Source organism: Cryptotermes secundus, unplaced genomic scaffold (assembly GCF_002891405.2).
Source record: "Cryptotermes secundus unplaced genomic scaffold, Csec_1.0 scaffold319, whole genome shotgun sequence".
NCBI lineage: Eukaryota > Metazoa > Arthropoda > Insecta > Blattodea > Kalotermitidae > Cryptotermes > Cryptotermes secundus.
In genome coordinates this window covers 120,620-131,180 of record NW_019724587.1, presented here as the reverse complement: position 1 = coordinate 131,180, position 10,561 = coordinate 120,620, and the positions used below count along the sequence as shown (strand labels likewise).

At 40.3% G+C, this 10,561-nt stretch overlaps 1 protein-coding gene across 1 annotated transcript in view; it reads left to right on the top strand.

Annotated features, from left to right (window-relative positions):
• The window catches only part of LOC111862315, a gene marked incomplete at its 3' end in the record, with an annotated part of 152,947 nt that extends 142,645 nt beyond the window's left edge, over positions 1-10,302 (top strand). Inside the window, exon 5 of the mRNA XM_023847600.2 lies at positions 10,231-10,302. Within this exon, the coding sequence (XP_023703368.1) occupies positions 10,231-10,302 (72 nt within the window). The remainder of the gene's footprint in view (positions 1-10,230) is intronic.
• Between the last annotated feature and the right edge of the window lie 259 nt (positions 10,303-10,561).

The window sequence follows — 10,561 nt, the reverse complement described above, 5'->3', positions numbered from 1 at the left end:
TTTTTTTCTTCTTCTTTTTTTTCCCCCTGATACCGTATATCGTAGCACGTCCAGCACCGTACGCTTTAGCCAAATTAATGAGTTCTTCAACTTTGTCAAGTTTCCTAATTATTTCCGCTTTAGCACCTAGGTTAAAATTTTATGTTTACGTTTGTCAGAACTGCACATCCTCAGCACACATTAAATCACCACTGTATGAAAATTACTGTACAGGAATGTAAAGCGTAAGATTTGAGGTTTTCACGGCGGTGGCTATGAAGAATGCCGCCTTCTGGAATGTGGCCCCGTGTAGGTATTGTGTCAACCGACGTTTCGGAGAAATGTGTATTATGGAAGAACTGAAACACTGTGGTAGTGAGGCTCTAAGCAAATCAGTTTATGGAGCTCGACTTAACACAAGTCAGACTCTACTGCCTATACAACCGTGCACAAAATCACGGACGCCTGTCTGGCTCCTGATGCCGGATTGCTGGACGTGTCGGACTAGCGCACTGCCGGATTACCGAGATTGTACTGTACCCTGCACAGCAGAAGAAATTATGTTGGAAGCTTTCAGAGTTGGGAGATTCTACAGAAAAGTAATAATCGTTGAATATTAAACTTCAGAACTATGAAAATTACACCTGCACCTTGTATTCCTCTTATATTTCATGTGGTCAGAAATACATAGATATTAAATTCCTGCTCTATGACTATGAAAGTGGATGTATGTTTAAAGGGAGGGTTGTGTTCCGTGAAGATGCCTGTCTCGTGCTACAGAGTCGAAACAGTCGTGTAGAATTGAATTACAATGCTGATATTAAGTGGTAAATAGCAATAAATGAAACCTGTTTCAAATTAATACGGTAAAAATTTGCTTTCGTTTTGTTTGATAAATAATCCCAAATTCGCAGTAGAAATTTCATTGAATCCTTAGACTTGCGACACTAAGCATTGTGCAGACTCTACGTGTCAGAACCAAAAATTACAGCTGTCAAGACCTAACCGTTTTCAGTTATTGACTGAAGCACACTGACTAGAAAGTATTTACTGGTGTATGATTTCAGTACTTCGAACTTGGATGGGGCACTTGGTAGCGTAGTTGGTCGAGGCAATGTTCTACAAGCTGGGAGGTCGCGGGTTCAATTTCCAACGAAGTCACTGAATTTTTCAGTTGACCTAATCCTTCCAGCCATATTATGGCCCTGGGGTCGTCTCAGCCTCTAACAGAAATGAGTAGCACGAATTTTCCTGAGGGTAAAAGGCAGCCTGCACATAAGGCTGACAACCTCAGTCATCTGAGAGTCAGTTGTCTAGAAAACGTGGGAGCCTCGACCTCTCATAAACCTATGGGCCTCCGCGCCCTGTTACATGGATAGTTTTACACTTTTTTACCTGTTACTGCAAACTTGGATAAATCCCGTACAGTATCCTACATTATATCTCATATTGCTGAACGGCGTACAGTTCTTCCAAACTCAAGAACTTATAGCTGATTCTTCTAACTGCACGGTTACTCAGTCCATTCTGGATAAAAAGTCATACTTTATGAGGTGTCTTGTTATTTTCTGCCATTTAACATTCGATATCTTTCATCTGTTAAAAATTTTTCCAATGAAATATATAATCGTATTTAATAATGTTTAATTTAATGACGCTGACGATCGGTCAGACTACATTGCGCAGAACGAGTAGAACGACTAATGGTCAGTGCAGTCTAAAGGTTGGCAAAAGAAGCGTCCGTGGTCTAATATAATTTTGTGGATAATATGAGAAAAAAACACAAAAAATCCGCAGTTAATATTTCCTGTCTCCGTACCCAGATTTGACCCCTGGTTTTCCTGTAAACGAAGCAGGAATAGTATCTACTCACTCACAACTTTTGGCCTTCTAGGAAAGCCACAAATTTTAAAGCTTTAAACGGACTTTGAATTACTAAACTTACACATCAAGAATATCTCCTGTGGACTGAGTAAGGGCTTCGCAAACAAACATGTCCCCCGGCAATATCTGGGTATAACAATAATTGGATACGGTGTTTTCTCCACGGTACGTGCCGAGATATTACAAAGAGGACAAATCTAGAGTTTTTTAATGCTAGTGGGGTGGGACTAAGTCCCTTGTACTGCGGCCACTTCTGGCCTATTGTACCAGCACCAGATGATAGGCGAGGGTGATTGTGGAGCAATTGGTGGAATGAAGATTGGCATGTGAAACCGAAGTACTCGGAGAAAACCTGCCACAGCGCCACTTTGTCCACCACAAATCCCACTTGCCTAGACCCGGGATCGAAACCGGGCCGCCGCGGTGGGAAAATTCTGGAGTTAGTGATTTAGTTAAGTAGTTCGTTAGTTATTTCGCTAGTTAGGCTAAAGCCGCTGTAGATGATGCGTGGGATACTTCGGGAAACCAGAGGAAGATGAACGTGCGCCATTGAAAGCCGGTACCAAGCAACGGCAGTGAATATGTGACTTTGGACACTAGTGTGTTTTTGTGTTTGCTAGAGAATCGTAAAGTATAGTCGCGTGCTTTATCAGAGTCCGTTAAATCCGATGATCAATCCAAAACCCATCTATAGTCATCCATACACGTGACAATATGCTTAACAGGAATTTGTGTTGGTTTTGCTCAAATGAAGTGGCATAATATGAATTCTTCAGTATCCTGTATAATCGTCTGTTTTATCCGTACCCGTACCCATACAGAAGGTAATTCTAGTTTCATGCTGAAATATTAACATACATAACTTAGCGATTACACGTGAGGTAATTGCGTTTAGGTACACAAGTTACGAAATATATTGCAATGAACAAGCGGAAATGCCCATAAATTGACGTAGCTTAAAAACACGACCCCCCAGGGAAGTGCAGTGCCCTGTCTCTTCTCTTCCTGGTTCTCTCTCTCTCTCTGTCTCTCTCTCACACTCTTTGCCTCAGTACTGGGACAGCTGCAGCCCTCTATCTGATTGCAAATTATACTGGCTTATCAGTTCGCTGGGGAAGCTGCTTAATCCGTCCATCTTATACCTTGCGGTGTCCAGGTTTTTGTTTTTCTTTTCCATTTTGATCATTTTAAAACGGTAGGACTCGTTAGACTCATGCTCAGCTCGTCGCAAAACCTCTACGTAAGTACAGGACAATACAAACACAGAATAAAAGCATGCATACACCAAACATCCATGCCTTGTGTGGGAGTCGAACCCACAATCCCGGCTTCCGAGAGAGCGAAAACAGTACATTCCTCAGACTACTCGCCTACCGTGACCGGCCACTGATTTCATACAACTCTTAAAATATCAGATGTCCTATCAGAAAGTTCATTGTTCTATAATATCTTAAGTTGTATATTTCTAGTCTCTTTGTTACGAATAATTTTAGAATTTTATTGTCAGTCAATCTAAACTGTGTCTTCTCCTCAAAGTTCTAGCTCACGTTTGATAAACGTGTATGACGACTGTGAAGCTCTTATACCGTGAAGATGGAGGCAGTATGATTCTCCGACACGTTGATACATAGGGGACCACGTCATAATGCAGAAGTCTACAGTATGTTAAACAACATATTTTGATAAAACTGAGGTAATGGTGGGAGATAAGCGTTCAGATATAATGCTCACAAACCCGGTGTTGACGTTTCTAGGGCAGACTATTAAGTCTTCCATGTTCTCCTGCCACGCATATTCCTCACGCAGGCTTAGATAAGATACAGTACGGTAGGTTACACAGAGTACGTCATGCAACGTTGTTACTAACCGTCTCATTACACACACATAATCAGCTAATTGAGACATAACTTCTTATACCTTGTGATATAAGGATATGGCGCTATCGTCTTTTGTTAACGCCCCTCATGTCCTACAGACTCGCTAAGCTTTGCGATTTAACGTAGTGGGTTACTGCTTTTGAGAAATATGGATAATCATAAGCACGGAGAGGCCGTCTCTATAGGGAAGCTCTGAGAAATCTTGGGAATATCGCTAGTTTATAGAGACATGAACTCAGAAGCAATTAAGTGCCTTACTTGAGTATAATATTCGTGTCAACGTTAGGAAATTTTTGGGCCGCCTGTGGTTTGGGTCCGGAGCGTGTTTGGAACTCGCAACTCACTTGTAACAAGTATCGCGGCCTGGACTGCACTTATTGGTGTCTGGCACGCCACTGGCTACAGAGAAGTCTGCTTTACCCTGAAGAACCTTGCCCCCTACACTCATGCTAACGTATTTATAGCCCCCACCGCAAAAACAGTAGCAGTTCTAAGATACGTAAACGAAATGCCACTTTTTTCTTACTCAAGGGATATTTATTAAAAATGTAGCTAAGTATTTGAGTCTTCTCCCTAAACTGTTTCTTAATGATGAGAGGATATCAGACATAACCAGTATATCGTAAATACCAATAGTGACGTTGATGTGTTTCATTCTGGTCCGTCACACTAATATTATGAAAAAGTTAAATAGTTCCGTTCAAAAGAAATAATAAGAGGGACGACACGAACCAGCCTGGTTTACGAATTCCAGTAGAATTTTAACAAACTAACTATAAATATTTTAAATTATTGGTACAGCCGCTGTAGTTATAAAGACTTTAGATTTTACAGCAAATTGTATATTATTTATATTGTATGTATATATTTTAACTTTTAGAACATGTACTGTAATAATGGCTTCTAACTGTATTGATGTAAAGGTGTCCCTCTGAAGATGGTCTCTGAAGACCGAAACGTGTAAGGGCATGAATAATTGAAATAAGAAAATCATAACCAGTCACACTGAACGGAACTGTTTAACTTTATGACCAGTAGTGGCATTCACTTCCAAACTTCGGGTATTGCTGTAACAAAGCCTGGAAGAGCAATAAATATAATTTACAGAATACTATTTATTCTAAGTACCACAGCGTCCAGACCGACACTATGGCTCACCCTGTTTCCCATCCAGTGGGTACCAGGACCCCTTTCTCATGGAGAAATGCGACGGAGGTGAAGCTGACCACTCACCTTCATCTAGGGTCGAGATCAAGAATGTTAGAACTATACCTCCACCCCCGGATGTCTTTATGACGTTGTGCTCCATTTAATTCTACCTTTACCTTACCGACATATAACACAGAATATCCTTCATTATACTCTGCAATGCCAGTTACTAAAACAGATTTTTAGCGTTTGTAATTTAGTAAAGAAGATGTATGTAGTTTAAAGGTTACATGTTGAAGAAATAACTTATGTAAAATACCTTCCTTGTATGCTGCTAGTATTTTTTTTTCCTTGCCACTACAGCCCCAGTGGGCCTAGGCCTACCTCCACGAACTTCTTACACATTCGGTAGGACTCCTTGGGCGTGTGGTCAGCTCCTCGCAAGGCCTCTACCTGTACACAGACACAGAAAAACGCACACACACACACTAAAGATCCATGTCCTGAGTGGGATTCGAACCCACGATCCCGGTTTCCAAGCGAGCGAAGACAGTACATGCCTTAGACCGCTCGGCTACCGTGGCCGGCATGCTGCTAGTATACGAGTGTATATTACATTTTGACTGGAATATAAGATTTTTTTTATTGCTAGTGGGGTGGGACTAAGTCCCTTGTACTGCGGCCACTTCTAGCCTATTGTACCAGCCCCAGATGATAGGTGAGGGTGATTGTGGAGCAGTTGGTGGAATGAAGATTGGCAGGGGAAACCAAAGTACTCGGAGGAAACCCAACCCAACGCCATTTTGTCCACCACAAATCCCACTTCACCTGACCCGGGATCGAACCCGGGCCGCCGCGGTGGGAAGCCAGCGACTAACCGCTTGAGCTATGGCGCGGCCAGTATAAGAATTTAGTACTCTCTAAAATTTAAAGCCGAAAATGTTTGGCATGAGAATGGAAACATCAGCAGGTCAAGATCCCGTATTGAATGAACCGAGACATTTGGTGTGGTTTCATCTCTTACTGATATAGTGAGGACGGCGTCAGCACGACGCAACTGAAATTATGAGTACCTTTTTTTTTCTATAAGTTCAAAGCATCCTTCGGCCTGAAATAAAAAGAAAAGCATTAGGCGACCGCAAACATAAAGTTTTCGGAGCAGTCGTCGGAACCGAGTACTGTCCTCTGCGGAGATAATCCGGCTGTAATAGTCCTTGCGCAGCTCAGTTACTGTAAAGACGAAAATTTCAGTCATTGGTGGCAACTCTGTAAAGTGGCGTGAGGAAAAATACGATGTTCAAACAACTTTGCTTTTGTAAATTTTGGGGCTCCTTATAACATACGACTATCTCGCACAGTGTTTTCTTCTGAACGTGGTCCGCCACACTAACGAAAGGTCTTGAGAGCGAGGTGCTGAGGAGAATATTTAGATGTAAGAGGGTGGAAGTAATGGAATTCTGTGTAGGAAAGAATCCTGAAAGAATATCTAAGCGTGGACAGGAAGAAACTCCGTGAGTTTAGTCCCCAAGCGAACTATACCGACCGAGCGACCGCCGCTTGTCGGCGAAGTTAGTGCCAACTTTTGCGGTGTCGCGTAGTCAGCGCAACGAATACTCACGACCGTTAATTTCGGTTTTCTAGACCGGAGGTGCTATTTCTTCGAAATAGCTCCTCAATTATCCTCACGAGGCTGAGTGGACCCCGTTCCGTTCCCACTACTTCTCAGAAAAAAAATCTGGATCTGTAGCCAGGAACGCTGACAACTAGACCACAGAGGCGGTCCGTAGACAGGAAGGTGCTGTCTTCTGGGATATAACGCCATGTATTCTGTTGAAAGGCAACATACGTTTCGGAGGAACATATTGCCTCCATCTTCAGGGTTGAAGAATAAGCCAAGCAAGAAACCAGTGTGAGAGCATTTGGCAAAGAGAGGTGTACCTACTCGTACATACCTGCGTACATAAAATATTGTTACTTGCATGGAGTAACTATAGACGGGGTTTGGATTGATGAGCGGATTCATTGGGCTCTTTGATACAGCTCGTGACTACACTTTACAGTACACACACACTAGTGTACAAAATCACGTCTTCACTAACCGTTCCTCGGTAGTGGCTTCAAACGGCGGACGTTCCCTTTCCTCTGGGTTCCCGAAGTATCCCCCGGCCTCAGTTACCAGGTTCTAACAGCAACAGCTCACAACGACTGAACCCCAGCAGTTCACTAACTGGCTCAGTCACTCATGAACCAGCCATCTTCACTACTCCACTTAACACAACTGACTGATTCCACTCCACTAACTGTCCTGCTTATAATGTCTCGGTATGGACTGCGTAGAAAACACCGTTCCTCTGTTGCGTTCGCGTCTGTTGGGGTACCCACGCGACTGCTACTCAACCGTTGCCTAGCAACGGCCGTTGTTTGCAGAGTCATTACTTAGCAGTGACTATTGTGTAGTTATCTATTTCGCGGTAATTGCGTAGCAACGGGTCTACGTGTCACAATATTGTGAAAGCGAGTAAAGTTCTGTTGAAATTTTGGACATCCATTTTTCGTGTTAACATCGACTTGATTTCAATTGCGGTGTACCATTAAGGTTTAACTACGTACCATTCGCATATTGAAACCAGTTTTGAAATTTACATATTGGGGCCATTGGTGTTTATGAACTGAAGATACGTGCATAAGAAGGTGTGAGTGGAATGTTTTGTGTTCGAATGTAACTTCTTCACGTGTAGTATTGTTCTTATATTATTATTATTATTATTATTATTACTAGTCTTCGATTTTTTGCTCGGTATATCAAAGACTTTTCTATAATCAGTGTCTGCTCTTCAAATAAAAATTGTCCTTCTGTTAGATACACTCAGCTGATAATGATACTTGCAGGGACGTTGAGTTGTTTTATATAAAAACGGGATCCATTACTGATATTTTATGATTTTGTTTACTTAATTATTAAAATGCAGATCGCATGCAATATTAATTTATATACTTCGGTATATTTTTTCCCCTGCCCGCATAAAGATTGGCGTAATTGCACTAATGGAAATGTGGTTACGGCCTAAACAATGTAGGATGCTTTTTATTATCTTTTGCTTGTGTGTTTTAGGTTTGCTCTATTTTCTTCTTCACCTTATGCTTACTTTATAATTGGCTTTTGGGCCGCTGACTAAGCAAGTTCATATAAAAATAACTGGGTTGGATTATTATTGTTAGCTTCCGTAATTTATGCAATTTTTCCTCGAGAGCAAGGGGTGTATGGTAACAACTAAGGGCTTGTATGCACTACACGAGAATATGACACTAATAAGGTAAAGCTATCCCTGTAACAAGCAGTAGAGGCTCATAGGGATGTGAGACGTCCAGGTTCCTACATTTTCTAGACAATCGGTTCACAGATGAGGGTGAGGTCAGACTTATGCGCTGGCCGCCCTTCACCCCCAAGAAGATCCGTGGTACTCATTTCTGTCAGATGCTGAGTTGACCCCATAGCCATTATACGGTTGGAAGGATTAAGTCAATTGAAAAATCAAATGGCCTCATCGGGAACCAAACCCGCTGCCGTCCGGTGCCTCAACCAACTACGCTTGCTGTATCATGGAAAACAATTCTGCAAATAAAAACCATTAACATATTTTACTCTCTCTTGGAATATACTAGTATGATCAAGTTGCAAAAAAAAAAAAATACATTTCTGGATGAACGTACATATCGTGTTCGTCTCAAAATTTGCCATTCCATGAACCTTACCTCCATACGTACAATTGAAGAGAGATAGTTGACCTGTCAAACCCTTCGAATTTCGAAACATTCACTCCTAAATAAGGGACTACGCAAATAATAATTTGGAGTTGCCTGGCATTATGTTCCACTGGATTCTCGCTTCGAAATAGGAGCAAAAATATTGAATAGTTACTCGTACTGGTTCAATGAATAGTATTTATTACGGAGCTTTCGTAGTTATATTAAATATGATATTTTTTTAATTTATATATTTTCTGAAATACGATTCAGATATAATACTATGAGTAATTTGTTTTAATTTTATGTACAAAATGGGCAGCCCTTCCCAGGGATTTACAGATAATCACTACGAATTTTATAATAAATTCTTAAAATGTAACATTTCCATATATGGAAATTCATAAAGATACTAACGGAACCGGGATATATTTTAGAATGGTTCCAATTACGTATTTTGAAATATTTCCATATGACTGCCTGCTCGAATATTAAGAAAACATATGTTCCAAATCTTGTCACTCTACACTCGTCATTAACGAAATGAACCTCTACATTGCGATCTCAATCACTACCGTATGCAGAAGCAAATGTTATATATTATCTTATATTGTCATATGAACAAACATGTACTTAAACTAATTTAAATATAATTAAGCAAGATCTGCGTATGCCTACACAACTGGATCGGTATTTCCTTTCAACAGGCATTTTCAAATAAAATAGTAATCATATATAGAAGATTCCGTTCCGTACAATGCAGTCAGTTGTACCTATGTTGATTGTCAAGATTATTGCCTAATCACGTGCGTGTTTTAATTGTGCCGTCTTCTTCCGTGCAACTCATCGTAAGCATGTGAACTGGTAAGTAGGACCGCTATACAAGTTCTGTAAAATGTGTTGCCTTGTCTTGCACTATATTCAAGGAGATTAAACGTGTAGACTTTTAATTACATACTGCTGTAGCACTACAATTAAATAGTAAATTTCATTCCAAAGCAGGGATATTTTATCGAAAAATATATGCTTTTCCCTTCAGAGTATTATTCTTTCCACGCACTAACAGTGTTTCGTAGTATTTGTGTATAAGACGTGTCTAATATTCTAATGTTAATCTAATTCACTACCAGAATGGAAGTCTTGTGTATTGTACAGAGACCTCGCATAATACCTGAAAATTTGTCATTCTTGCTGCAGTAATTCAAAACTCAATATTCCATACCAAATTTATGATTAGATGGAAATTATGATAAATTAATCTTCATAACCATTATACTGATTGCTTATTTAAATGCTTCTGTAGAGTATTTATTCGCTTATAAATTAAACACAATAAGCCTATTTTATTGTATTCTTCAGACAGTTGAACACAGGTATGATTTTATACATATTTTATATTATAACATGTTTATTTTGTCACTCCAGAAACTATCAGATGTGCTTCTTTATTCAAAATTTAGTTTCCTTTGCCAAATTCGGAGCACGGAAGCATAATTCTAAGTATCTGGTTACTGTCCTATTAATCTCTAACAAGACCATAATAATTAAGCTGCAGACTCAGGTTTTCGTTTCAGTTACACGATTTTCTGTTCCGCAGGCCCCCCTACTACCACCACACCAGAGCCATCTTCGACCACAGAATTAGTTCCTGCCGCTAACCCCAATGTCGGTAAGGTTTCATTAGAAAAACTGTATCCGCTCCTGCTTGTGTGTCATTCTTACATTTCCCTTTGTTTCTCACAAAAGTAACAAGCTGTTTTATGTACCTGTCTTAACAAATAACTGCTGCATATGCACTAATGCTGGTGTACCTACTACTGATGCCATATTACTATGTTAGTCATAGACTCCCAATACCATAAAATTTAAAGTTGAAGAAATGAAGCAAATTTTCTTTATGCCGATAAAGCCAAACGGTTGAAGTGAAA